Genomic DNA, 27245 nt, shown 5'->3' with positions numbered 1-27245 from the left:
ATCATCATGACCATCACACCAGCCCATCATCATCATCATCATGATCACCATCATCATAACCATCACACCAGCCCATCATCATCATCATCATGATCACCATCATCATGACCATCACACCAGCCCGTCATCACCATCATCATCATCACCATCATCACCATCATCACCACCATCATCATCACCATCATCACCATCACCATCATCATCATCACCATCATCATCATCATCATCATGACCATCACACCAGCCCGTCATCATCATCACCATCATCATCATCATCATCACCATCATCATCACCATCATCACCATCATCATCATCACCATCATCACCACCATCACCATCATCATCACCATTATCACCATCATCACCATCCTCACCATCATCACCATCCTCACCATCATCACCATCATCACCATCATCATCATCACCATCACACCAGCCCGTCATCAGGTGTGGACAGGTGCCCAGGTGACGTGAGCGCCTGAGTGTCAGGCTCGGGGACGCGGGGCAGGTAGGTGAGGTGGGTGCTGATCTGGAGGAAGACGCCTCCCCACAGGAGGAAGCGCCTCTGCAGAAAGGGGGCGCGGCGAGGGGCAGGGACTCTGCAGACCTGGAGGAAGCAGGATTTCAGGAAGGACGGAGGGACACAGCTGACGAAAGATAACAGAAGGCGAGGGGAGAGAGGTTTGGAGCCTGGAGGGGAGGGAACGGCTGCGCCGGGGTCGGCACAGGAGAAAAGGAGCCCCCGCGCCGCGTCCGCGGCTGGAAGGGTGGTCCCTGCGCCCGTCGCCCTGCCTGGAGCAAGGTGCTGAGCTCGCGGAGGGCGCCGGGCGGCTGGCAGGAGCCCTGCCCCGAAACCCCGGGGCGTCTGTCGCCCGAGGGCGCGCTGGGCTCGCAGGCGGCCCTGGGCTCGGACGCCTCGGGCACCGTCGTTCCCGCCTCCGAATTGGTTTACATCCGCTTCAGGCTTTGTGTGCGGCTGCGGTGTCTCGTCACCGAGTGCTCCCGGAGCAGGAGCTGCGCTTCTGGCGGCGCAGACCTTGCCCTTCTGAAAGCAGGTGCTCTGAGAGGGCCGGTGACGGTTTCTCAAGCCCTGCGTGTGCCATCAACCAAACAGGCATCGCCTCCCCCGACCCCTCAGTTATTAACTGTCAAGGATTCTGGTCATTCCCACTTACTCCTGAGTCCGTGCAGTCTAAGTGTTTGGAATAGTGGGGATAAAAAGTGAAGAGCCCGGCCGGCGTGGCTCAGCGGTTGAGCATCGACCTAGGATCCAGGCGATCGGGGTTCGATTCCCCGTCAGGGCACATGCCCGGTTGCGGGCTCGATCCCCAGTTGGGGGCGTGCAGGAGGCAGCCGATCAATGACTCTCTCATCATTGATGTTTCTATCTCTCTCTCTCCCTCTCCTTTCCTCTCTCTGAAATCAATAAAGATATATTTAAAAAAAAAAAAAAGTGAAGAAAGCCAAAGGGAAGCCCTGTCTCAGAAGCACCTGGTCGGGGGAAACAGCGCTGGGAGCAGACCTCTCTAGAGATAGCAGGGCGCACCGCGCGAGAAGCGGGTCCACAGATCTGAGCTCTGCCTTCTGCAGAGAAGGGAGGTGGGGGAGACAGCACACGCCAGGCCGTGAGCACACACTCCCGGGTCCAGAGTCCAGCTCTGGCGCCTGCTATCCAGGTGACCCTAGACAAGGTGCTCGGCCTCGGCTTCCCGGTCTGTAAAAGGGGGACATGATACCAGCTTCACAGGGATGTTGTGAAGGTTTAAATGGGTTAATATAAGTGCCTAGAATGGGACCTGGCATCAGAAATGCTAAATAGGTCTGAACTGTTGTTGTGAAGCCACAAGTCCAAACCCACAGCGGCTTGCCCCATGTGAGGGCCTCTGAGTCATTCTTTGTGAAGGAGAGTGGAACATAGTTTCTCACACTGATTTGTTCCTTTCTTGCCCTAGGCTAACTTGGTGTCAAGATTATTAATTAAGTGAAGAAGCTTTTGCTTAAAATTCAGTGAAAGCGTCAGAATCCATTTTCATTTCCCCTACAGTATGAGGCTGAACAGGAACTGTGGACGGTGGCACTTCCCACCAGCAGTTCCTCTGTGACCCTCTTGGCGGCAACAGCAGAGGAACAAACAGATGAGGACCTGCTGGGTCGCCTTCCCCACAGCCAGTCAGGTCAGGCCACCCACCCCCGGAACTCGGCACTTGCTGTGCACAACTCAAGGGACAGTGACTTTTAAAGGTGTAGCTGCAACAGGAAAACAGAGGGAGAGAAGGTGGAGCATTTGGTGGGAAGTGATAAGGTGGCCACCAGGTGGCCCCGACAACAGCCACAGTCCTTTCTCCTGAATGACTGTTTCGCACACGGGCTGTTTCTGCTGCCCTGATTCCCACATCACAAATGCCCTTAAAAAGCTCTGCACCTTCTTTCTCCCACACCCCACCATCTCTGGTCCTTTCTCTTTCCCTGTCCCTCTTCTCTATAAAATCTGTTCTATTATACCCCAACGTGGACCCCTTCTCTCCCAGTTGACCCTGATTTCAGGCCCTGTGCTCAGCAACCCCCCTTCTGGAAAGTGGGCTCCTCCCAGGTACCTCCAGGTCACTCTGTTACTTCTCCCCAAATAGACTCCAGGGAAACTTTATCATGTAGATGAGGCTCTGAGTCAGCAGATTTAGTGTTACAGCCAGAGGACATCAACCACATGCTTCAGTGGGTCCTGCTAATCCGTGGGACTGAGGCAGAAATACCCCCCCCCCACTTCCTTTCTTACAGAGCGTTTGTACTTAACATTGTCTAGTTCCAGGCTCACGCCATCCCAGGCAATAAAAGGCTTTATTCCCTTACAATAAAATCAGTTTATCAGTTTATTCTCAGAATTTTCATGAGAATTTTCATCCCATCTCATCTCTGCCACCCAGCTCCAGACCAGCAAATTCTGTCCCCTGGGGACCGTCACAGCCTTGAGCTGGCCACTCCCCCAGTTCCAAGGACTTCTAGACTGGGCTGCAATGCACAATTCTACTACTAACTGTGAGAAAGTGCTCAACAGATTGCAACACAGCCCTAGCTGCTTTCACTGCATTGCCTCCGTCTTGATCACTCATGTGACTCCAAAGTTGGGATGGGAGCAGACGACAGCGGGACTGCCTTCAGACCAGCTATCCGGAAAAGCAGTCTGTCATGCCGCTGTCCGCCTGGTGAGACAATTTAAGCTATGAAGCCAACTGGCTCAGGAGCTGGGCCGGGTGCCTGCAGACACCCTTTCCACCCCCCACCCCCGCAATCCTGCAGGGCACCCAGACTCTGTCTTCTATTCCAGCTCCGCCTTTATGCAACAGCGGCTGTCCTTTGAGGTCCTCCACCTACCATTGTGAGGAATGTTTATGGTAACACTTGGCTGTTTTTCAGTACATTCCTGGGTGAGGCAGAGAGGTTTGGTGTTCAGCAAGTTTCTGGGCGGAAAGCCCCTCCTCCTCCTCCTCGGGTCCTCCAGCTGAGTTCCTCCCCAGAGGCAGCACTTGCTGCCTGTTGACTGGCTGAGTACACTCCACCCCACATTTTAGAATGGGACTGGGAAGGGGGTGCCTGAAAACTGGCCTTGCAACCCTTGGGGTTTCACCACTAGTGGGATGAATAGTTTGGAGAGAGCTGGGGATTCACAGATCAGGAGGTGGCTGCTTGAAGTCCCCCAGCGGCACTGGCACCTCTCCCACATTTCACACCTGCAGGGGTTCTCTCTTCGCCTGGCTCCCTGGCGTCCTGACCCATGAGCCTGGTAGACACAGTGTCGACACCTCTGAAAGCAGCACCTCCTGACCTTTCACCCTGGGGAGGCCTCCCCATGGCCTTCACAGCAGGCATGCTGCCCCTACAAAGGAGGGGTGCCCAGGAGCTCTTCTTGGGCGCCCCTCCCACTTTCTATTCAGGATCTCACACCACCTTTACCCTCTAAGGAGCAGGAGCTAGGTAAGATCCATCCATCACCTGCCATTAGGCTGTTTTCCAACAAGCAGCCACCTGCTCTGTTCGCAGGTGTTTACACAACACGGATGACAGTCCAGTGTCACCAGGATTACCTGAGTTCTGCTCCTTGTCACACCTCCCACCCATGGGCATGACACTCAGTGGAGAGCGCAGAGGCCTCCTGAGATGAGACCACCATCCCGTGTGAGCACCTGGAGGGCCTGGGCATGTCCAAAATGGATCTTAAGGCCTAGCACATAGTCTTGGGGACAGAGTTTAGAAAAAGACCTATGGCCCAGAGCCCAGGCAAGCGGCTGCCGCGGGAGGCGCGCTGGCGAAACCTGGGCACCAGCAATGGGGAAGAGGCAGAAGCAGGAGCCAGATCAGGACCCAGAGCCACGGAGCACCCAGCAGGGTGGGGGAGGCTCAGGGCCTGCAAACCCACCCTGGCTGTTTCCCAGAAGGCCCCAGGCCCAGCAAGGAAAGCCCCGGGGAGAATGTCATAGAAACGCTCTGGAAGAGTGACGGGCCCCAGGAGTCCCAGCAAAGGGCCAGGAGGCAGGGACAGCTGCCTGCTGAGAAGTGTTAGGTGGAGAAGCAGCTGCCTGCTCCTGGGGAACCGTCTTTATCACCTGTGATCCCCCGACACACACACAGTGGCAGAGGCGTAACCGGGTCTGTGGACTCCATGAGCGAACCACTGAAGAGTTAGCCAAGTTTACAGGGCAGAGGGTGGATGTCATCAGTCCTCATTTTGTGAAGTTAAAACATTGTTGAAAGATGCAGAGAAGTGAAAGGGCAAAGGGTCAAGTACAAAGATAAAGTGGGAGTGTCGAGATGTTGCCTCCAGAGAAAGAAATGGGGGCCTGAGCAAGTGGCTTGAAGGGACACAGGTCGTCTTGGAAGACAGGACGGTTCTTTAACTATATAGACGAAGGGGGGTGAAAGCCAATGGTCACAGTACAGTGTCGAGAAAGGAAGTTTGAAACTGACACCTGGAAGTAGCAAACACACGATACGCAGAGGAAGTTCCACAGAAAAACTCATGAAGACAGGCTTCGCGAGTACTTGCTCCAGGACTGGGTGGCCTGGAACTATCCTGCGGACTTCACTGCTGAGCCTGAACTGCAATAATGAAAATGTTAAAACTAAGAGAGGGGTGGTTGCGATGCATTTGAGAGCTAGCCATCCAGAATAGTAAAAAATGAAATACATTGTGTTAAAGGGCTTTATTCTTTCCTGAAAACAGCCATTTCTGGAGAGTGAAGACAGCCAACCTTTCTCCTTTTGACCAGTAGATCCAGAAGTAGATGGGCCTCCTCCCACAGCCCCTGCAAACCCATGCCTGCAGCTTGGTTACACTGTAACTACTTAGTGGTTACACTGTAACTACTGAGGACTAGGCACGCTGCTGTTCGAAATGAAATCAGACCTCGCCCCTAAATACAGGCCCTGACACACAGCGTGTGCACTGAGTGCTTCTTCCCAATCAGGCATCCACGGAACATGCCCCCGTGCGCCCTGGCGCGTCTGGCCACTGTGCTCTGCCAGGCGGGCACACCTCAACCCTCCTCTCACAGAACCCTGCTCAGGCGTACCCCAAGGGCCAGCATTCTGGGTGCTTTGTGAGGCTCTAACTTTTGGGTAAGGAAGAAGGTAATGTTTTTGCTTAGTAATACCCAGGCATGAGCAAAATTTAAACCAGTTTTATACTGGAGAAAAAAGAGAGACATCATTGAAACAATGGAGAATCAGAAAAACAGACCCAAATACAAATGACATTTTAGTTCATGGTGAGGGCGACACTGAAAAGGAGGAAAAACAGGACTTCACTGACAAACTGGGGGGGGCTCAATTCCTAATGCATCCCCTCAGTTTGGTGCCTCAAAGATTTAAATACAAATTATCAAAAAGATTGAACAGATATCAAGGAGTTAAATATAAACTAAACCATACAATTTCAAAAAGGACAAGTGAAGGTAGAAAAAACTTTGAGGAATAAAAAACTGATCAATCTGAAGGCACAATTTTTCCTCTACAGAGTAAAAGTTAAACAAAATCCAAAGACCAGTGTCAAATGAAAAAAATAAAACATACGTGGCAGCAAAGACCTAATTTCTTAATTTATAAAATGCCTATATAAGTCGAGAAAAAAATGATACTCTAATATGAAAATAGGCAAAAGGTAAGAACTAGCAGTTTTCAAAGAAAAAACGTTTTAGCCATTAAATACAAATAAATAGTAAAACTTACTGATAATTAGATAAGAGCAAAGCAAGACAAAAATGAAAAACCTATGCAAACACTGAAGACTGATGGTAGCCCACCCTGCTGGAGATGCGGGATGGGGCTCCCGTGGGCTGCTGCAGAAATACAACCTGATGGGTTCTGGGGAGGAAAACCTATCAGTATTCACAGCACCACCCTGGCCCAGTGGCTCAGTTGAGTGTCATCCTGTGCACCAAAAGGTCGTCAGTTTGATTCCGTCAGGGCACATACCTGGGTTGTAGGTTTGATCCCTGGTCAGGGCACGTACAAAAGGCAACCAATCAATGTTTCTCTCTCACATTGATGTCTCTCTCTCTCCGCCCCCCAAACATGTCCTCAAGTAAGGATTAAAAAAATAGTAATAATTTTAAAAATAATTAACAGAAATGTTTACTAAATTAATGTTAAATGAGAGGGTTCTGGAAATGTAGTTTGAGGCTGGACTGTTAAAGATCTTGAGATGCCTTGTTTGAGTGTCTGGAGTTCCTCCTAAAGGCACTGGTCAGTCATCAAACAAGGGGTTTGCTTCAGAAAGGGACCTGGGATGGTTCGGGTGATAATTTTTGAAAGAGAAGCCAGTTAAAACATTGACTGTCCAGGTCAGAGGAGACTTACGTCCTAAACTAGGGCAGAGGGACTAGAAAGGGGACTGTTTTGAAGTGCCATCAACAAGAATCAGTAATAACAGCATTCATTAAGTGCCTACTATGGCACAACAGCCAAAAAAAAAATGTTAGTAGACTAATTTTGCTGATAAAAAGACCAAAGAAGTTTCAGAGAGGTTATGTCATTTCCCCCAGAATCACACAGCTAAATAAGTGGCTATTCTGGAATCCCACTGCAGGACTGAGCCCCAGGCCAAGGAGTGAGGGCGGGGCGAGGCCGAGTTCCTAGCCGAGGTGCGCGGACTTCGACGGTGTTCTCCGCTGAGTATGTACAGTGGTTCTGCATGAAACTGACTCTGGCTACCCTGCTGAGTAGGATGTTTCTTGGAAGGCTTCGGGCCTCTCAGAGTCAATGCCTGGCTGGAGGTCCAGGCCTCATAGAAAAGTCAGGATCCCGGGGAGTTCCAGGCGGCCCGGCAACAGGAACAATTACCAAGTGCCAATGCATGCCAGGCACTTCAAAGCACTAGGGATACCAGAACAGACAATATCACCACCTTCCTGCAACTCACACCTTCAGGGTCTGGGGGAGCCAGAGCACAAACACATTACTTAACTGAATCCCCCACTATGTCAGATGGTACAAAATAAAGCGAGGAAGGTGGGTAAATGCCTTGAGGAGAAAGTTGCAGTTTCTAATGGAGTGGCTAGAAAAGCCTGTGTTTCCCAAAATTTCGATAATAGACAAACACTGCTTCTGTAAGGAGTTTTAAAAGAAGGTGCTGAGTGGCTGAGCCCCTTTCTGTGGTCAAACAGGGAAAACTGGGGAAGGAGAGTGGGAATGGCGCCCCAGATTCTTCAGCCACTCCTCCATCGCTCTGGCTGCCTTTCCTTCTGCAGAACAGCCAGCAAGTGACTCACCCCCTTCGAACTGCAACAAAAACACCTTGTGCTGGTGGCGTCAACAGCAAGCACTTATTTCTAGCCGTTCTGGAGGCCGGGAGGCCAGGACCAAGGCACCGGGAAGGCCAAGGCCAAGGCGCCGGGAGGCGAGGACCAGGAGCCGGCAGCAGGGCCTGACCGCGGCGCGCTCCCCCCACACGCGTGGCGGCCTCGGCCACCCAGCCCCGCGACGCACATGCCGTCCATGAAAACCTCCCTCGACGAGGCCCAAATGCCTCCCTCCCTCCCTCCTTCCTTTCAACGCCAATCAAAACAAGCCCTTTACAGCCAAAGCGGCCTTCCCGGGCTAAGGGGAAGCGTGAGGACGCTCGGGAGTCCTGAGCGGGCAACAGGCGGCTTCACGCGCCCTCGCAGGGCTTCCAGCGCGGGCACCGGAGCCCGGCCGAGGGCGAACACCGCCCGGAGCGGCCGAGGCCCGCGCTGCCTCCCCGCACCCGGGCCCAGGCGCGCTGGGCCTCGAGCGCCCCCGGAGGCGAGGGCGGGACCTGCCCCTGGCGGGAAGTGGGGTCACAGCGCCCGGGCCAGTCCCGCGCCCCTGCCCCCCGCGCCGCCGGGGCTGGACGTCAGTGGGGCCCGTGCTCGCGACCCGGGGTCTGCGGTCCCGGGGGCGGTGCCGCCCTGGTCCCGGAAACAGAACCGCGAGGGCGGGGCCCGAGCCGGAGAGCTGGGCGCCTGGGCGGCCGCGGCCACCACGCGGCAGGGCTCGGCTCGGGCTCTCGGCGACAGCGACCCACAGCGACACTGACTAGTTAGGAAGACGCTCAAGCCCGAGCGGCCCTAGAGCGCTCCCCGGCCGAGCGCAGCCTCCCCGGCCCCGGAACACGTGCGGCCCGCCCCGCCCCCGCCGGGCGGCGTGCCTACGTCCGCGCACGCGCCGCAAGACTGCGCCTAGCCCGCCCCCGAGCGCCTGGACGCACGCTACGGTGGCCGTGCTGGGGAGAAATTACTCACTTGCGACCCTTCTTTAAACCCGATTCGGGACTCATGAGCTGGCGGGGTCGCTCTAGAAAGGCGGCAACAAAGGCATTTGCGGAAGGGACTAGATAAGTAAATTTGGGAGTGGACACCTCGAGGAGGAAGAAATTTCAGTCCCTGGCTCACAACGAGAAGCCAGGAGGTGACCCTCGGAGGAGCCGCGGCGCCGGTAGCCTAGCCTTGGGGCGGGGCCTCTGCTGCGGAGCTCCGGGCCCGGGCGGGGCGGGGCGGGGCGGGGCCTTCTCGAGCAACGCCACTCACGCCCGAGGCCTTGGGCGCTGCACACACTCTACGCTGCACGGTTGCGGTCTGCACCAGCCCTTCGTGGGAGATCCAGGTGAGTGCACGCACCTGTGGGCAGCGAGGCGCGCCGGCCCTCGAGGGCACTTCAGCTTCTGAGCTGGGCACCACCCGTATCCCTGCCTTCCCGAGCTGAATAGACTCGCGCGCGCTCTGCCCCTTCCCGGCGGTAGATTTCTTTCTACCTTTCCATCCCCTTCGCCCTCCACCTGCCCTGCATCCTCCCCAGGATGGAGTGGGGGTTTGCAGCGTCTAAGCTGGCCCCAGCCGTGCCATTTGTAATTCAGAGACTTTCTCAAGGTCAACCCTTCCAAAGTCCCTTCCTTTCCTCTCCTGTCCCCGCGCTGTGCCGCCCGAGCTCGCCGGAACAGGCCAGCTGCAGCTCTGGTGCAGAGAATGGGCGGGCGGACACTGCGAGGCAGTGGGCAGGGCAGGCCCACCGGTAGCACCGGCTTTAAAGCGACCTGGAGCGCGGCGCCCGCTACGGATGTGTCAGTGTTGCTAGGGACCTTCGGGAGGCCCCCGGGAATCGTGTTTGTTTTCCTCCTGCCCCACAGAAACGTTTCCTAGTTTGCACTGGAACCTTTAAGAGGGGCATTTCCTACCTCTGCTTTGACGGAATCTTCATTTAAGGTTCTGCCTGGGATTTCAGAGAACTTCCCCCCTTCTGGTGTAGCTGCAGGGAGCGCCCCGGCCGTGGCGCAGGGCGGTGAAAGGGGCTGGAGACTCCACGGTGAGTCATCCCTGAGTTGTGGCTTCTGCTAGCACTTTCCTCAGGAGTCACGAGGGTAGGAGCTACATTGTAGCGTAGGGGACAAGTGTGGGAAAGGAGGTCAAGGGAAAGCAGAGACAGGGGGTGGGTAGGAAAGAGGGTGGAGCTGGGGCTTCAGCCCCTAACCTGGAGAAGGGGAGCCCTGGATGAAGGCCACTTGCCGCTCTGCGGAGGTGCTGTGGGCCGAGGCGCAGTCACGCGGGACCTCCGCAGCGTTTAGCGTCCTCCGCGCCTGGGGCTGGAGCAGGGCTTTGGCGATGATCACCGAGAGCCTGCAGTGTTGGGAGGCACCCTAGGGTATTGGTCAGTTACAGGCTATGTTTTACATAGTTCAGTGAATTTGCTTCAGTGAATTTGGTTCACTAGTATCTGAGTAGGAGGATCGAGAATGGTTATCCTCCCAGGAGTTAAATGTAGCAGTTAAATAAAACTAACATCTAACTCCAAACAAATACTGTGTACACACACACACACACACACACACACACACACACAACCCCCCACCCCACCCCACCCCGGAAAGACGTTCTGTTTAGCTTCCTTCCTGACAGTGTTACAAAAATAGAAAATTCTCTCAAGCATCTCCCCCCTTCCCCAACCCGTGTTACTATATATAAAACAGAAAGGCTGGGGGAGACACTGTGGCTACTGCTGGCCTAGCTCTCCGAGAAGACAGTCTTGAAAAGGAACCTCCTACTTGAGGACAGCAGATAGACTGAGCGAAAGAAGGCGTTAACCCCATTATCCAGAGAAATGCTGAAAAGCCCCCGGAACAATCTGGAATAAAATGGAAAGTAATTTAGTGCCTACTGCACAGCTAGCTGCATTTAAGTAGACCGTTCCCTGTATTTATATTTAAATATTCTGAATCCATATTCAGAATACCATTGCCAACCACATCTGACCAGGAACGACTTCTCATTTTTAAAGCAGCATTTGTTTAAAAGAATATAGTGCTACATGCCCTGGTCAGTGTGGCTCAGTTGGTTGGGCGTAGTCCCCTGCACTGAAAGGGTGCCTGTGCAATTCCCCGTCAGGCACCTGCCCAGGTTTCGGGCTCAATCCCTGGTAGGGGCATGCAGGAGGTAACCGATTGGATGTTTCTCTCTCACATCAATGATTCTTTCTCCTCCCTTCCTCTCCCTCTAAGTATCAATAAAAATATTTTTAAAAAAAGAATATAGCCCGACCGGGCGTGGCTCTGTGGTTGAGCATCGACCTAGGATCCAGGTGATCGGGGTTTGATTCCCAGTCAGGGCACATGCCCGGGTTGCGGGCTCAATTAATGACTCTCTCATCATTGATGTTTCTCTCTCTCTCTCCTTTCCTCTCTCTGAAATCAATAAAGATATATTTAAAAAAGAAAAATTTAAAAAGAATATAATACTCCTTATGAGTATACTATCCTCTTGAAAAAGAAGAATTTAGCAGTTATCAGGTAGGTAGCTGCTCTGTAAAATAGAATTCCCAAGTTTTCCACACTATCTGTTACAGTGTCTGCCTAAGTATCTGTGGGGAGAAAAGCAGTGAGGAGGCAGGGCAGTTGTACTGTCTTCCAAATACATTTGCAAATACCTTTAAGGATTTCAGCGTTTGGAATCATACATCCTCTTGAGTTCTTTCCAGGGGTGACCTGTTTATTAACTGGAAGTTGGGTTATAATATTTTGGTGTCTTAGTGCTATTTTGTTATTGTTGTTGTTAATTCTCACCTGAGAGTATTTTTTTAATTGATTCTTAGAGTGGAGTGGAGGGAGGAGGGAGAGAGAAAGAGAGAGAGACTTCGATTGGTTGCCTTACAGGGGCAATGGAACCTACAACTCAGGAATGTGCCCTTGACCGGGAATCGTGCCCTTGACACCTCCCGCTCTAACCACTGAGCCACGGCAGCCAGGGCAGTACACTTTTTTAAGTAAGTGATATTTTATTTCTCCAGCCTAGGCAATGTGAGCAATTGGTACAGCTAAGCATGGAGAGTTAGACCCCTGTCCTGGGCAGCAGCCAGCAGCCCAGGCGTTTCCTTCATTCAGAATGGCCGGTGCCATAGTGGGGACTCTGCAGCTGCTCCTGTTTCTTGTGATGGAAAATCCAAGTGGTGTCAGTGTAATTCATTCGAGATTTTTTTTTCCTCTTCTGGAAATCAGGGTTTTGTTTCCCTATGATTGTAGTTCCTGTGGAATGCCAGTTAAGGGACAGGCCATGTAGAAATCATTTCATAGAAACGAAGTGCCAGTTTCTGTGCTGCTCTGCTCCTTGCAGACCTGAATACCTGAAAGATGAGAAGTTTCTATCTTTTTCCTTCTTATAATCTCTCCTCGTGTGCCACACTGTAATGCTGACACATTTTAAAAAAATTAAAACAGCCCAGCCTATGTGGCTCAGTAGTTGAGCATCGACCTATGATCCAGGAGATCACGGTTGGATTCCCGGTCGGGGCACATGCCCAGGTTAAGGGCTGGATCCCCAGCAGGGGGCCTGCAGGAGGCAGCTGATCAGTGACTCATCACTGATGTTTCTGTCTCTCTCCCTCTCCCTTCCTCTCTCTGAAATCAATAAAAACATTTTTTTTAAAATTAAAACGTTCCTTTTTGGACCTTTTCCAGGGTTGGTTTTTTTTTTCCTCCCAACTAGAAAGATCTCAGGCTTTAATCAGTCACAGAATGAGTTAATTATTAGTTTTCTATTCTTGCTAATATGCCCAGGAGAGGGCCTGAGGAGGACTGAGAGCACAGAGCCTGGAACCAGACTGCCTGATGATGTGGATCCAGGCTGTCTCTGTGATAGCTGTGTGACCTTGGGCAAATGACTTAACCTCTCTGATGCTGTTTCCTCCTCTGCAAAGTGGAAGTAATAACATATCATAGGGATGCTCTGAGGGGTTTAATGAGTTAATACTGGTGAACTCCTCACCTCGTGGCTCCACACTCGGGCCTCCTTTCCCTTTCTCCTATCAGTGCAGCCCTTCCCGGTCTCCCGCTGTGCGATTGCGGAGTTCTGTCGCTCACATCATGGCTTCTGTCGTGTAGAGCCTTCACCCCCTCCATCCCTCCTGTCTCACAGTCCCCCTGTGTTCTGTCCCTCACTTGGCTGTTTTTCCTTCTCGGTCTGGTCACCTGTGGCCCACCCCTCCGCGGAGCACGGCGTTTGGGAGGGGCCGCAGGAAGGAGCCATTCTGAGCAGCACTGAAGGTGGCAGGTGTGGGCAGCAGGTGGGCATCCCACACAGGTAAATGGTTTGTCCGGCAGCGACTGTAACAGATAAGCCCCATTTAAGGAATTGTTGAGGTTTTTATTTCCTTCTACGCCCGTGGCTCCTCCCCCTTGCCTCCCTCCCTGAGGGTGCTGCCTTCAGACCGCAGAGAATCTCCTGCAGCCTGTCCCCGGGGTCATCTCCTGGGAGGCTGAGCTCCAGGTGGTCCAGCGTGACCCTGGCTTCTAGGGGAGGTGTGACCATGTCAGGGAACTCTCACCCATGGGGCCTTTTGTGTCAAGAATCTGGGAAAGTATCACCGCACCAGCAAAGGAACCTAGGGTGGTTCCATCTCGTTACAGACCCGCTGTTCTAAGACTCCTGAAGAGCGGATTCCCGGTGTTCCCGGTGTGTTCGGTTCCCCCGGGCATGTGTGTTTACTGCCTTTTCACAGTCACCCTCCGGAGAGAAGGCGGCAGGTAATCTACTGTCTGGTATCAACAGCCGGTTGCAGACGTCCACCGACCGGGAACCCACACCGGGCCTGAACGTCACGCCAGCCCTTCCCTCCTGCCCCAGGCAGGGGTGAATTCACAGCTCTGCAAAGCGCTGGAATTAACATGACGTGCGAGACTTGAATATTTACATGACCGAGCGGTGGCTACTTAACTATAAAGCTGAAGATACTTGGATTATAGCGCAGTTCTCTCTAACAGGGACAGGTCTCCCGTCCCCCTAGCTCGGAGCTATGCTCCACCAGCAGCACCGACAAGGGGTTGAGGAATCAGGGTGCGGGACAGACCCACTCTGACCTGCACACACATAAGTAACCGGGGAAATCACAGCTGGTCTGCTGTTCCACCCATGTGGCACTTTCTCCCCTTGAAATGTCTCCTGAAGGAGAGTGCGGTTGTGGCGAAGACTTTCGTTTCCTGTGCAGGTCATTAGCCCTTTTAAGCGTCCGTGTGCTCTCCCTCCAGTCTGGCTTCACTGGAAATGCTGACACACACGATGAGATCTGTGTGTGATGCAGACCTGGTATCTGGAAGTGTGAGACGGACCACAGAACTCCCATGGCTGCCCTCCCCTCCCTCCCACCGTGGAGATGGAACTGCTCTAAAGCTGCTTTCCTCCCAGCTCCTGTTTCTCCACCCAGCTCCACATGGGCCCAGGAGGCTCAGCTGCCCTGCGGGAGATGACTCTGAGGCCTGCTCCGCTATAGACCCACCTGGAGGCAGAGCCCAGGCTGGCTAGCCACCCAGGGGTGCTTTAGGCGGCGAAGTGGACCCAGCACGACCACCTCCCAGTGTTGGGGGCTCCGGGAATTCCCGTCCATTGGGATGATAGAGCAGCCCTCCACGTTACCATCCTCAGGTTACTCTCATGAAAGTGTTGGTTTTTGCCATGCCGTGTAGAGAAGGAGCCGTATGTGCGGAGGATGGGTTCCCATGGAACGCTGGGGAACGGCTCTCGGTCAGTCTGGGTCGTCCCAGATAAAAAAAGACACCAGTGGCAGGTCACAGTCTAATTGAGAAGAAAAATCTTGCACATGGAAAAACCTTGTCCAAGCTGCCTTGTGTCTGTGGACAAAGAGAGAGCTAAAAGGGGGAGTCCTCTCTCCCTTAAAACATTTGATTGATTTTACTTTAGTAAAAGATAAGTCGTAACTTCCATGGCTCCGAAGTCATGCCTGAGTCCCTGAAGGCCACCGTCGCTCCCTGTGGGGTGGTGGCTGCTCCAGGCAGTTCTGTTGGCAGCCAGGCCCTGAGTCAGTGGAGGAAGAGAGCTTGACCCCAGGGAGTTTTCTGGGCGGTGTCTATGTAGCTAAAAGAACCCCTGCCCCAGCGAGATAAGGCGAGTGGTGGCCAGGACAGGAGCAGGAGGGCAGGGCTAGTTATGCTTCCGGGAGACGGCAGTACATTCCTGGAGGCCAGGACTTGAGCCAAATGTCACCATGCCTGTGGCTGCCTCGGGCCCTGGAGCTGAGCATATCTCAGGGCTGAGACCAGCACTCTCGGGACTGAGACTCACTTTAAGGCCAAGTGTGATCACTCCCAAAGTGCGGCTTTGCAGCTTTCTGGAGATCCACCTGTCTTCTCACTAGCTGCACGTAAGAGATACTGCCCCAAGTGCTGCTCTGCCCACCCACCTGGCCCCCGACCTCCAGGCCCCCGGGTCACCAGAACACCCGAGCTCTGACCTCCCTGGAAACCCACTGTGGCCTGGGGCTTTGCTGCCCCCGCATCCAGTCCCCCACTGCTTTCAAGCACTCTTCCTAGTTTCCTCCCACAGCCTAGTATGTCCTCAAAAAATCATGTTTGACTAGTAACAAATACTTCCATAAATAAAAAACTTACCAATCAAGGTGTTGCTGTTTTAAAAACTATAGAAGTAATTACGTTGCTTACAGTGGTCTCAAAAGGGGCACCTACGCAACACCCACCGCTGACGCGTGTTTCATGATGGAAGACTGACTGCCACCTCCAGCCACTACTGTGCAACCCTGGGTTGGCTCCTGCCCGCGAGCTAGCAGGGAAAAGAAAGAAAAGGCATCCAGGTTGGAAAGGAAGAAATAAACGGTCTGTCTTTGCAGAGGACGTGTCCTGCATGCAGTGTTCCCAAGATGCTGGCCCTGCCCCCTCACCCGGCTCTGTGCCCTGGCTCTGTCCTGGGGGAGCCGGGGTGTCGCTCCTGCACGGCCCCGGGGGGAGCTTTATGAAGGTTTCTCCTCATTGCTCCCCGTCTGGGGAAGGCATGACCTAACTCCTGAGGAAGGGGCAGACCCAGCAGCCTGGTGCAGTGGCGCCTCGGGGACCCGCGCTCAGACCCCAGCTCTGCACTCGCCAGCTTGGGGACTTAGACAACAGTAACGACCACAGGGGGCCGCTCTGGGGACCGAGTGTTACTTTGTGTAAACTCTGTTAGTGCCTGGAGTGTACGAAGCACCGTGTACGTGCTTGTCTGTATGTGGTGGGTGAGCAGAGGAATCCAGAGTTCGTGGGCTCGGTGTGCTGTCCACGCCTGAAACAGACCCCTCTGGAGTCTAAGTAGACCAGCCTTTTGGCAGATCTGAAGCTATTTCAAACAGCATCAAAACTAATGTCTCAGAGCACATGATAGTTTGTAGAAAAGTCAGTGTCTCCTTATTTGGGAAGTACTTCATGCCCGGAGGGACCTGGGTGGACCCTTGCCACTATTTACAGTGTCTTTCTTTTGGATCAGTATTTATCAGGCATTCGTGTCAGATGATTACCTAGTTTATCTCACTTAATTCCTCAAAGTATCCCGAGAAGGAAATGGTAGTGTTCTCCTGTTTGCTTACTTATGTGCCTGCTTCCCCCCCCTCCCCGCTAGAAATGAGCATCATCAGGGCAGGGACCCAAGTCCGGCTGTTCACCTCCCCGTCAGCGCCGGCCCGTGAGAGGCGCTCAGCGGGCACAGGTGAGCGTGGGCAGGAACCGCGGTCACGCTCACCCCGTGCAGGGAGGGTCAGAATGGCTGCATTTCGCTTTTTTCTGAAGCCGGTACAAGTGAGATGCTTCCTCCTGGAGAGTCCTAATTTTCAGATCCTATATTTGCTACTCAGTTCAGAAAAGAAGGGGAATCTATGTAGCTCTAGGCTTTGTTTCCTGCTTTAAAATAGCAATTCTGAAGGACAAATTCTTAAATGTACATTCATTTTCGTTTATTCGGACATCCCCTTTTATAATTGGATCAGGGCAAAGACAGTTGACAGAACATTAACATATATAACATGACTCGATACATAGCATTTATTGAGCACTCGCTGTGTGGGACATCGCGGCAGGGTTACGGACTGCTCCTCCCTTCACCCTCACGGCCTCAGGGGTGGGTGGGTACCGTTACTCTCTCCACTTAATAAGCGGGAAGCCGGCTGCGGAGAGACTGCGACTGCTTCTCCCAGGACACAGCTAGGAAGTGTGAGGACCGGGTTCTGACTCAGACGCTGGTCCCCAAGCAGCGTTCTCACTACAGGCTGCCTCGTGCCCAGAGTGGATGTCAGGACCCCAGCCAGACGTCCACCTGCATCTGCCTCCGTCAGAGCACGTGCCTGCTCCTGCGTCTTCGTCACCCATCATTGTCAGGCCATTTTTATATAACTGTTTGGGTATATATTTGCTCTCTTCGGAAATTACAAGAAAGTACAAAAATCTATAACTCAGCCATCTAGAAATTACCAGGCGTATGACTTTGAGAAACTGCATATACAGGTTATTTTTTACCTAACATGCTATAAAGGAACCTTGTTTCGACATCGGTCATTTTTGTACACCCCATTTTTTGCTGTTACCCATAGTGTGTTTTATGCGCATGTGTTATTCCCTGAGTCCTTTTGGCTTGGACATCTGTACCGTGTCTAGGTTTGCGATTATCAGTGGAGCCGAGGTAAATGTCTTTGAACCGGAACAGATTCCTAGTGGAATTAATGAGCTGAAAGGTAAGAAGAATATCAGGAGTGTTGCCAGCCAGTTGCCGGGCTGTTCCGGGTGATTTCATGGTGCACGGCCCCGGCCATGTGCAAAGCACAGACCACATACTCTCAGACACAGGGTGGCCCAAAGTAGGTTTACAGTTGAGAGTTTGAGAAGCACATTGTTTATTGTACTATTATTTATTAATTATTGTATCATTTTCCATACAAACACCTGTAAACCTACTTTGACCTCACCCTGTATATACCTAAATGCACTTTTATTTATACAAATCGTAAATTTTAATGTATAACCTTAAACACTTGAGTCGCGAAGTAGTCCACACCATAGTGAATGCTGAGCTGTGGGGCCCTTGGACTGGGCTGCAGGTCCTGCACCACAGAGAAGGCAGAGTTCCCCCCTGCAAGGACCTTATCTTGTTGGGTGGGTGAAAAGGGTTGCTGGTGACACAGAGCAGTGGCATGCCACCCGCAGGAGTGCTCCTGCCAGGGAGGGATTAGGTGCCACTTATCAGCTTCTGGAGCCTGTGCCTGGAGCTATCTGCCGGCAGGGCTGGCAGAGCTTGGGTGTGGCTGTGACTGCCTGGGTGTGGCCACTGGGAGGTGAGCTGCCTCCCTTCCCCGTGTGTGCACCTGGCCTGAACCCCGAAGGCCAGTCTCGAAGGTGTGGAAACAGATTCCCAGGAAAAAAGAATTCAGCTATTGATAAAGGTTTTATCGCACCCTGAGGGAATTAAGCTGATTCATTCCCTAAAGAACTAGCCTTCGCCATTTTTCAGCCCCATTGGATTTGTTTTCAGCAGCAGCAGGGCCAGAGCTTCCTGTGCCCTGACCTCCCTCCTCCGCCTCAAGTAGTCCAGACTTCCAGTTGCTTCCATTGTTTCAGTAGGTACATTGGGAGGGTGGGGGGGACTAAAAGGGAAGGTGCCTACTTTATTCCAGGCACTGTGCCAGGTAGCAAGCATTACTTCAGTTGGAGGAGGTAGTTCCTGAAAGCCACCTGGAGTGGCAGGTGGCTTCATCAATCCCACAGGTATCTATAAGCACACAGTCCGTGCTTGGCACAGAGTGTGCCCCATACACCCCTCCCTCGTGGGAGCTTAGCAGTGACCCTAGCAGAGCGTGGCTGTTTCAGCAGGGATCCCAGCAGTCGGGGGCGTGGCTGCCATGGCGTAGGACAGGATCCTCACTGGCAGGTGCAAGGAGGTGTGGGGCGGCAGCTTTGCTCTGGCGCCTGTAGTGGTGTGTCTGCAGCTCCCGCAGGGAGCCTCAGGGAGGGCAGGCACTCTCCTGTTCCGTGATGACTATGCAGTCCTTTGCAAACCATCCACTGTCATCTTAGCCAAGTGCGAGAGGAGTGGCGGCCCTAGGTTTAGCCTCCCAGGCTGCACGCCTGCTCTGGAAGGGGAGCTGCTACTCGAGTCTAACTGTGGACTTCTGAGCACTCGCTCTTGAGGGTTTGTTGCCTGCAGTAGAAACACCTGCTCAAGTGCACTTGGCCCTGCTTGGCTTCTCCTACCCCAAGTCCTTGCAAATTCGAAGAACAGAGGTCGAGGACTACACCACCAAATCCCAATGCTTTGCCTGGGCTGCTTGTGCTTGGGGAAGAGTCCTCAGGCCCCCGGGTCCATCCCTGCCCTCCTCTTGCTGAGCTTCTCCTCGTGTAAATGGAACTAACGGGGTGGGGAGATCAAGGGGACCTGAAAAGCGCTGCACCGACACAAGGGGTCCCCACACTGCCAGGGAGCCCAGCACCCTGTCCGAAGGCTCGGGTCTGGAAGCCGACTCTCAACCTGCAGACTTTGACCTGAACCAAATGTGCTGAGTTTTACTGGCCCGAAGCGCGCGGCTGTGACAGGAGAGCAGCCGCGCTTACCTGGCCGGCGGCCCAGACGCGTGGCCAGCAGGGGCTGCCTGTGATGAGCCTGGAGACGGCCTCCCCACTGTCCCCGTCCCGGGGAGGGGCAGCTCGGGCAGTAGACGGGGCTCATAGACGTGGTGTCACCCAAGGGGCCCAGGCACAGCGGAGAGCGTACGATGGGGCCGTGAACCTGGTGTGAATGTGAATGTTCGTCCTTGAGCAGTTTTTAAATTCTGTTGCGTGACGTTCACAGTATCTCCAGCTACCTCTTCGGAGCATCGCTTGCTCCCCCCTTCGGCCTGCGGGTGTGCGTTTGCTCCTGCCACGTCTGCCGCAGGGCTGGTCCCACCTGTCGTTTCTCTCCCAGAGCCGAGATGGCCGTCCTCTCCAAGGAGTATGGGTTCGTGGTTCTGACTGGGGCCGCCAGCTTCATCATGGTGGCTCACCTGGCCATCAACGTCTCCAAGGCCCGCAAGAAGTACAAGGTGGAGGTGAGTGGGAACACACGGGTGCCGCCGTGGGCGCGTCCAGGCGAGGACTTGTTTCCCGTCCTGGAGGGAGAGGCGAGGCTGGCTTAGTAGTCAGTGGTGGCAGCCTCAGGACTGGGCCTGTTAGAAATTCTACCCTTTCCAGCAGGAAGCAGGTGAGAAATACGGGTGCCAATGGGAGTAGTTTCTACCTGGTTTCACCTCTCTTCTGCAGAAACGCCAGGTGGGCTGGCGTGAGAACAGCCTGCCTCCGCCAGAGCTGTTCACCAGGAAGGTGTTACTTGCTTGGGACGCTCAGTGGCAGTGTTGTTTCCTGCCAGGGCATCCACGGGCGATTCTTTCATTCCCACGCAGAGCGTGCGTGGCGCTGCGTGTACCTGGCCTGCGACAGTGGGCGTGGGGAGGGGGTCCATCAGATGCCTCCTTTAGTTCTGGCTGGTCCAGAGGATAGCTGCTGACGTTGGCCCTGACGAGCGAGTCTGGGCGTCTATTTCTGTTCAGCAGCTTTAATTAGGCTCCCTGTCTAGAGCTTCTAAAGTTTCCATACCCAGTTTCTTTCTTTTTTTAATGGATGTGTCCATGAAAACCCTCACATTCAGTTTCTGTTCCCCATTAAGGGGACCCTCACAAGGCTATGGTGGTGGGTAACTTTGGGAAGGAGTGTTTCCTGGGGTGTCTCTGGAACGCGTCAGAAACTGGCAGTGATGGCTTTGGCACAAGCCGCCTCTGTCCCTTATTACCGGATGTTATCAGCCCCCTATTGATGCCCCCTATTGACCAGCCCGTCACTGCAGATATTTAAGCCGACATAGATGCTCAGGAGAGATTAGCATCCAGCTGACGGGAACTGTCCTCTGTGTCCACAGTATCCCACCATGTACAGCATGGACCCTGAGAATGGGCACCTCTTCAACTGCATCCAGCGAGCCCACCAAAACACGTGAGTGTGGGCCCTGTGAGTGGGCACCCCTGCCCAGCACCCCAGCTGGCAGGACCCTGGGTGTAGCGGCAATGGTGGCGATGAGGGGCACTCACTAAAAGTATTATTTAAAAAACCTGTGACTGAACAGGTTGACTGTTAAGCAAAGTGAAGTGTGTTAGAATGGTGGGGTTCTGGATAGTCTTTCAAGTCTTTTCAAGACACTCTCTAGTGCTGTACCCCCTTCCACGGGGTGTGTGGCACATCCCCTCTAAGTGACATTGAGTCTCCCAGCCCCATGGAGTGAGGGGCTTCGAGCGCTGTAAGGAACCCCGCTCTGGGTTACAAGAGCTTCCTTGTCAGCTTGTCAGGCGGGCGGGCTGCCCGCTGTTCCTCAGTCACCTCTGATCCCAGGGGCAGGTCGGGGTTTAGTGAGAGCTCTCTGTTTTACTAAACATACTTTCATGGGGCACTTTGTAAAAAAGTGTCTTTCTGTCTCTTGCAGGTTAGAAGTGTACCCGCCTTTCTTATTTTTCCTAGCTGTGGGAGGTGTGTACCACCCGGTAAGTTATTCCCAGGGGTTTCATCTGAATTATGATGTACTGCATCTGGCACCTCATATTTAAAAGAATTTCATTTAGTTCTAACAGAGTTCTTTTTTTTTTAATTTTTAATATGTTTTTATTTATTTCAGAGAGAGGAAGGGGGAGAGAGAGAGAAACATCAATGATGAGAGAATCATCGATCAGCTGCCTCCTGCATGCCCCCTGCTTGGGATCCAGCCTGCAACCCAGGCATGTGCCCTGACCAGGAATCAAAGTGTGACCTCCAGGTTCACGGGTGGACACTTAACCACTGCGCCACACTGGCTGGGCTCTAATAGAGTTCTTTAAAGTAGGCAGATACTTTAGGGGGGAAAAACTTTTCCCCCTGTTTTTTTACAGATAAAGGGAAGCATCATGGATACCATGTAACCTTCTCAAGGTCAAATACTTATAGGGTAGAAGAGTCGGAATTTGAACCCAGGTCTGACTCCAGAAGGCTCCTGTCCATGTTTTCCTTTGCATATTCATTCATTCATGCAGCAAACACAGGTCTCCTAAGGTTACGATGGCAGACACCTGGTCTCGGGGACCCGACTTGTAGGCACCTGAGTGTATGACATGGTCCATTAGCAGGTGGGCAGGCCTCAGAGCCACTGTAGCCCTGTGGGCCGTGGGATTGGTCTGCACTGTAACCTGTCTAAATAAAGCCAGTTCCTGAGCCTGATTACTTGCCTTTTAGGCCCTGCCTTGGACAGGAAGTGTCCCCCTTACCTGAATTCCGACCAGAGTGCAGGCATTTCCACTTCTGGGACTAAGCCTTCATAGCCCTCTGGTCTGCACCAGCTGCAAGAATGGCGCATCTGTGGTTCATGACCCACCAAAGTTAGGGACTCCTGGCCCCAGGGAGGGAAATTAACTTTTTTTAAAATATGTTTTTATTGCCTTTTTGGCCGGAACCGCCATCTGCCAGTAATTAGCCAAAATGACCAGCACAAAGGGAAAGAGGAGAGGCACCCACTATATGTTCTCTAGACCTTTTAGAAAACATGGAGTTGTTCCTTTGGCCACATACATGCACATCTACAAGAAAGGTGACACTGTAGACATCAAGAGAATGGGCACTGTTCAAAAAGGAATGCCCCACAAATGTTCCCATGGCAAACCTGGAGGAGTCTACAGTGTCACCCAGCATGTGGTGGGCATTGTTGTGAACAAACAAGTTAAGGGCAAGATTCTTGCCAAGAGAATTAATGTGCGTATTGAGCATATTAAGCGCTCTAAGAGCCGAGACAGCTTCCCGAAGCGTGGGAAGGAAAATGATCGGAAAAAGAAGAAAGCCGAAGAGAAAGGGACCTGGGTTCAAATGAAGCGTCAGCCCGCTCCACCCAGGGAAGCGCACTTTGTGAGAACCAATGGAAAGGAGCCTGAGCTGCTGGAACCCATTCCCTGTGAATTCATGGCATGATAGGTGTTAAAAAAAAAAGACCTCTATACTGATAAAAATGTTTCTCTTAATTGGGTAGAAGTGTGGTATCCCTTCCCCCAAAAAAATAATTAAAGAAAACTTTGCGCCCTGAAAAAAATGTTTTTATTGATTTTTTTAGAAAAAGAGGAAGGGAAAGGGATAGATAGATAGATAGATAGATAGATAGATAATAGATAGATAGATAGATAGATAGATAGATAGATAGATAGATAGATAGATGATAGATAGATAGATAGATAGATAGATAGATAGATAGAAACATCATCCATCGGCTGCCGCCTGCACGTCCCTCCTGGGGATCGAGCCCACAACCTGGGCATGTGCCCTGACTGGAATCCGACCAGTGACCTCTTGGTTCCTGGGTTGATGCTCAACCACTGAGCCGCACCGGCCTGGTATAACTTTTCCCTAAAACATTGTGCAGTCAACCCTAGATGTTAACACAGATCTGCCTGCTCCTTGAATGCGGACACTAACGTAGCCCCTTTTGTTTTTTAGAGAGTAGTTTCGGGCTTGGGCTTGGCCTGGATTGTTGGACGAGTTCTCTATGCCTATGGCTACTACACAGGAGGTAAGAGCACGCCGACACCTGCGGGAAACCAAAGGACAGGACACTGCCACGCTTCCTTCTCAGCAGAGCTCTAAGGAAAGGGGGTGTAACTTGATGTTTAGCTAGGTGAAAGGTCTGTTACCTCCTTTCACTAACCATTGAATAGTAACAAAACTTACCTTTATAGAGTATTTCCTGTGTGTCGACTGCTGTTCTAAGAATTTTCCATACTGCTGTTTCAAACCTTCCAACAATTCTATGTTGTAGATAATAGTATCCCATTTTATAGATGGGGAAACTATGGCTTAGAAAGGTGAAGGCTCTCTCTAGGTCACAGAGCTACTATGTGGAAACTGTAAGCCAGGATTCAGAGCCAGGCAGTGTGACTCTGGAGCCCTGCTCCTTGCCACGACTGTCAACAGTAGGCCGACAGAGAGGGGGAAAGACACTTTTTGCTATACTTACATCTTTAAAGAAGAGGGAGACGCTGCTGAGGTCCCAGGGCACAGCAGCTCCAATTACCTGGAAGTTTTAGAGGTCCAAACAGTCCTACCGTGAACAACACTGCGTAGAGTGGGCTGACCCCTTCAGACCAGATGGTCTGACGCACACCCGACACCGGACAGAAGGGCTCGTGACGTTGACAGTGGCAGGGTTCTGGAGCCCCCCCCCCACCTCCACCCCCGTAACTTCTGTTCTCCCTTCTTTTCCAGAACCCAGCAAGCGGAGCAGAGGAGCCCTGGGCTCCATCGCCCTCCTTGGCTTGATGGGCACAACTGTGTGCTCTGCCTTCCAGCATCTGGGCTGGGTTAAGACTGGCTTGGGCAGTGGGTCCAAATGCTGCCATTAAGGAATGCTGGCGTGTCTAGAAGGCCTCATTCATTTTGAATGACTTACTTTTATTTCCACTTACTTTTTTTTTCTTCTAAATATAATAAAATTTATCTGGCATCAGCCTCGTACATAACCCTGACTCTGTGACTTATTTCCTGTTGAATCTCTATCTAAAATAAGTGGCCTGCTCCTGCCCTGGCTGGTGTGGCTCGGTTGGTTGGGCTTTGTCCCGTGAACCAAGAGGTCACTGGCTTGATTCCCCGTCAGGGCACATCAAGGGGGTCGCAGGCTCATCAAGGCAAGAGCCTGGGGGTCGCAGGCTCGATCCCCAGTCGGGGGCGTGCAGGAGGCAGCCGATCAATGACTCTCATCGTTGCTGTTTCTCTCTCTCTCTCCCTCTCCCTCCCTTTCTCTCTAAAGTCAATAAAAGCATGTTTAAAAATAAATAATATAAAATAAGCAGCCTGCTCCTACTTGAGGGGCCACAGGTATGGAGCGCCCCCCGCCCCCTGGTGCGGACAGTGGGGAAGCTGGGTGACGTCTAATTGTGGTGTTAGGTTTCTTTTCGCAGCTGTGAAAGACGGGGGCTCGGAGGAGGAGTCTTAATTCTATTAGGACCTGAGATGACTACTACCTAGGATTACAGTGACAATTTTTTAAACTCTACTGAAGATTGCTGCTGTTGCTTAAAAACTGAAGTAATGGAGGAAACGTAAGAAGGGGAAACCGCGGAGGTAAACGTGAGCGCCCACATTTGGAGGCAGAGGCGGGGTCGCACCGGTGTAAACAGGGAAGGAGGCGGCAAATAAACGGCGAAGGCAGTTTGGGTGGACGTCGAGACTAGCAAAGGAGGCGGCTGCTGCGAAAACTGGCCGCAAAGGACATCAACAAAAGCGTCTAGATCTGTGTTGTCCATCATGGTAGCCACCAGCCATGTGGGGTATTTAAATTGATACAATTTTGTAAAACAAATTTCAGGTGCTCAGTAGCTGTGAGGATAGGAGATGGGATTGGCCCCCAGGCCCGAGTCTCCAGTCCATGCATTTCCCTTCGTGCCCTGTCACTTAGGACAGGAGATAAGGCACTGAGGGGCAGAAAGCTCGGTCAGCCGCCACAGATAGTCAGCCTTGGCTGCAGGACCACCTGGAGCCCCGGGGCATTTGGTGAGGTTGGACCAAATCCCAGCACTCGCCAGGGTTCGTCTGAGTGCTCACCAGTGTGCAGTGGACAGAAGTGAGGAGGTTTCCATGAGCTGTGACATGTATCCTTTTACATTGCAAGGACCCTTATGACGTGATGGTGATGGTGATGGTAAAGGTTGGGGGTTTGGGTCCTAATAAAAAGCAACGTAATTGAGAATGTGTAATAAGCCAGGGTGTGTTTGTTCTGTTTGGGTTTTGTTAGATAGGGATTGCACCTGGGGAGAAAGGAACACCTGTGCAGGCTCCTTCCCGTCACAGGCTGTAGGTGGCAGTAGGGCAGGTAGGGGACCTGGCGGGTTTTCACCTTTGCAGTCTGAACAGGGCATGCTTTCCAAGTAATCCATCATCTATGTCATTTTGTCACAGCATGGTCTCAAGTCACGTTTTGTAAGGAACCCCAGTTCTCAGAGGGTGCGGTGACTGAAGTGGGGACCGTAGAGCTCTGCCCATTCAGCTCCCTGGTTCCCTCACAACTGCGCATCCTGGGACCCTCGGGCCGGACACAGTCCAGCCCGGGTTGTGGCTCTGGCCAGCTAGTGTCCACCTGGCCAGCTAGTTTCTGTTCAATTCCCTTGTCTGGTGGAGAGAAGACTGGCTGGCCTGAGTCCCTCTGTGCTCTGCTGCTCTGGCCGGTGAGAGACTGTTTCTATGGGAAGACGCATGCTGAGCTGTTAGGTGGACGTTGGAGAGCTCCAGCCTTCAGTGGCTCCCCACTGCACCGCGGGCACCCCACGGAGGCCGTGTGCTCTGGGCCTCAGCTTGCCCAGTGGTGAGTGGAGGGACAACACCTCCGAAGTTCTAAAGGCTCCAATGAGTCACGCAGGGACCTGCACAAGGTGTGGGAGGGACGGGAGCCACCTGCTAGAGAAATGGCATTGAGGTCAGCAGCCAGGTGGTCCTCCTGGATTTCCAGGACCCCAGGTCAGCCCCCATCCCTCCGAAGTTCTCCTGACCCAGTGGAACACTACGTGGCCTCCATCCCTTCCCCCTGGTCCAGCACCGCCTTCTAGAATGTCTGACACGCTGGAGCCCCGCAGGCTAGAACTGTGTGAGTCCGCTTACGTGCAGATTTACTTTCAAAAAATGCAGTTGGCCCTGTGAATCCACAGGTTCCACATCTGCAGATTCAACCAACCGAGGATGGAAAACAGTATCTTCGTATCCCGGCCGAGGATCAGAAGTGCTGTTTCCAATCCTCAGTTGGCTGAATCCAAGGCTTCCAGGGGCAAAGGGTGGAGTCAAGTTACAGTGATTTTCTACTGCGCCTGGGTGCCCCCCCACCGTTCAGGGGCCACCAGTGCTCTCCACCCGCGTTGTCCATACAGTAACCACCACTGCGAGGGCCTGAGATGCAGCTAGAACCACCGACGAGCTGAACTGTATTTGACTGTAATGGACTAACACTTAGGCGGCTGCCTGTGGCTGGCGGCTGCCGGCAGGGACGGCACAGCTCCAAGCACTGTTCTGAGCCTGGGCTGCCACCAGACTCACCTGCGCAAGGCCTTTGAAGATTCCAGTTGCCCAGGCCCCACCCCAGATCAATTAAATGAGAATCTCTGGGGTTTTCTATTTTTTTAATCCTTGCCCAAGGATATTTTCCCACTGCTTTCCAGAGAGAGGGGAAGGGAGAGGGAGAGAGAGAGAAACCAACGTGAGAGAGACGCATCGATTGGTGGCCTCCAGCACAAGCCCCAACTGCAGTGGGGATGGAGCCGGCAACTGAGGTACGTGCCCTTGACTGGAAATCGAATCCGGAGCCCTTCGGTCCTCGGGCGACGGTCTGACCACTGAGCCACACCGGCCAGGGCAGAATCTCTGTTTTGAAAGCTCTGGGTAATCCTAATGTGCGACGGAAGTTGAAAACCATTG

General features: G+C 52.9%; 2 protein-coding genes and 1 pseudogene across 6 annotated transcripts in view; 2 read left to right on the top strand and 1 right to left on the bottom strand.

The window, feature by feature from the left end:
• Positions 1-10084, bottom strand: part of RXRG (retinoid X receptor gamma) — a 141698-nt gene extending 131614 nt beyond the window's left edge. Inside the window, exon 1 of one of the 2 annotated variants that reach the window (XM_081121218.1) lies at positions 9684-10084. The gene's annotated coding sequence lies outside the window, so the exon portion shown is untranslated. The remainder of the gene's footprint in view (positions 1-9683) is intronic. The other variant, XM_081121221.1, reaches the window with a different exon arrangement.
• Positions 8719-24307, top strand: MGST3 (microsomal glutathione S-transferase 3). Of its 3 annotated transcripts, XM_081121225.1 has the most exons (7): positions 13401-13517; positions 15449-15595; positions 19606-19843; positions 20707-20780; positions 21265-21322; positions 23289-23361; positions 24054-24307. In XM_081121225.1, the coding sequence occupies exons 3-7, from the start codon at positions 19727-19729 to the stop codon at positions 24188-24190; spliced, it is 459 nt and encodes a 152-aa protein (XP_080977351.1). In that variant the 5' UTR covers positions 13401-13517; positions 15449-15595; positions 19606-19726; the 3' UTR covers positions 24191-24307. The 3 variants fall into 3 exon arrangements, with proteins under 3 accessions (XP_080977349.1, XP_080977350.1, XP_080977351.1); XM_081121223.1 differs by lacking the exons at positions 13401-13517; positions 15449-15595 and adding an exon at positions 8719-9115 and having other exon boundaries at positions 19720-19843; XM_081121224.1 differs by lacking the exons at positions 13401-13517; positions 15449-15595 and adding an exon at positions 9712-9811.
• LOC308548995 (large ribosomal subunit protein eL21 pseudogene) lies at positions 22260-22828 on the top strand (annotated as a pseudogene). The gene has a single exon. The product of its transcript is annotated as a large ribosomal subunit protein eL21 pseudogene (transcript).
• Positions 24308-27245: the final 2938 nt, after the last annotated feature.

This window comes from Miniopterus schreibersii (assembly GCF_964146895.1).
Source record: "Miniopterus schreibersii genome assembly, chromosome: 19".
NCBI lineage: Eukaryota > Metazoa > Chordata > Mammalia > Chiroptera > Miniopteridae > Miniopterus > Miniopterus schreibersii.
Note: the sequence above shows the minus strand (reverse complement) of the source record. Positions and strands in the feature narration are given on the sequence as shown.

What these genes read in the sequence shown, in the direction of transcription:
- MGST3 (XM_081121223.1), top strand. Translation starts at nt 19,727, where the DNA reads ATGGCCGTCCTCTCCAAGGAGTATGGGTTCGTGGTTCTGACTGGGGCC. An exon ending in CAGCGAGCCCACCAAAACAC is followed by an intron (nt 20,781 to 21,264) that starts GTGAGTGTGGGC and finishes TGTCTCTTGCAG; the next exon opens with GTTAGAAGTGTACCCGCCTT. An exon ending in CTATGGCTACTACACAGGAG is followed by an intron (nt 23,362 to 24,053) that starts GTAAGAGCACGC and finishes CTTCTTTTCCAG; the next exon opens with AACCCAGCAAGCGGAGCAGA.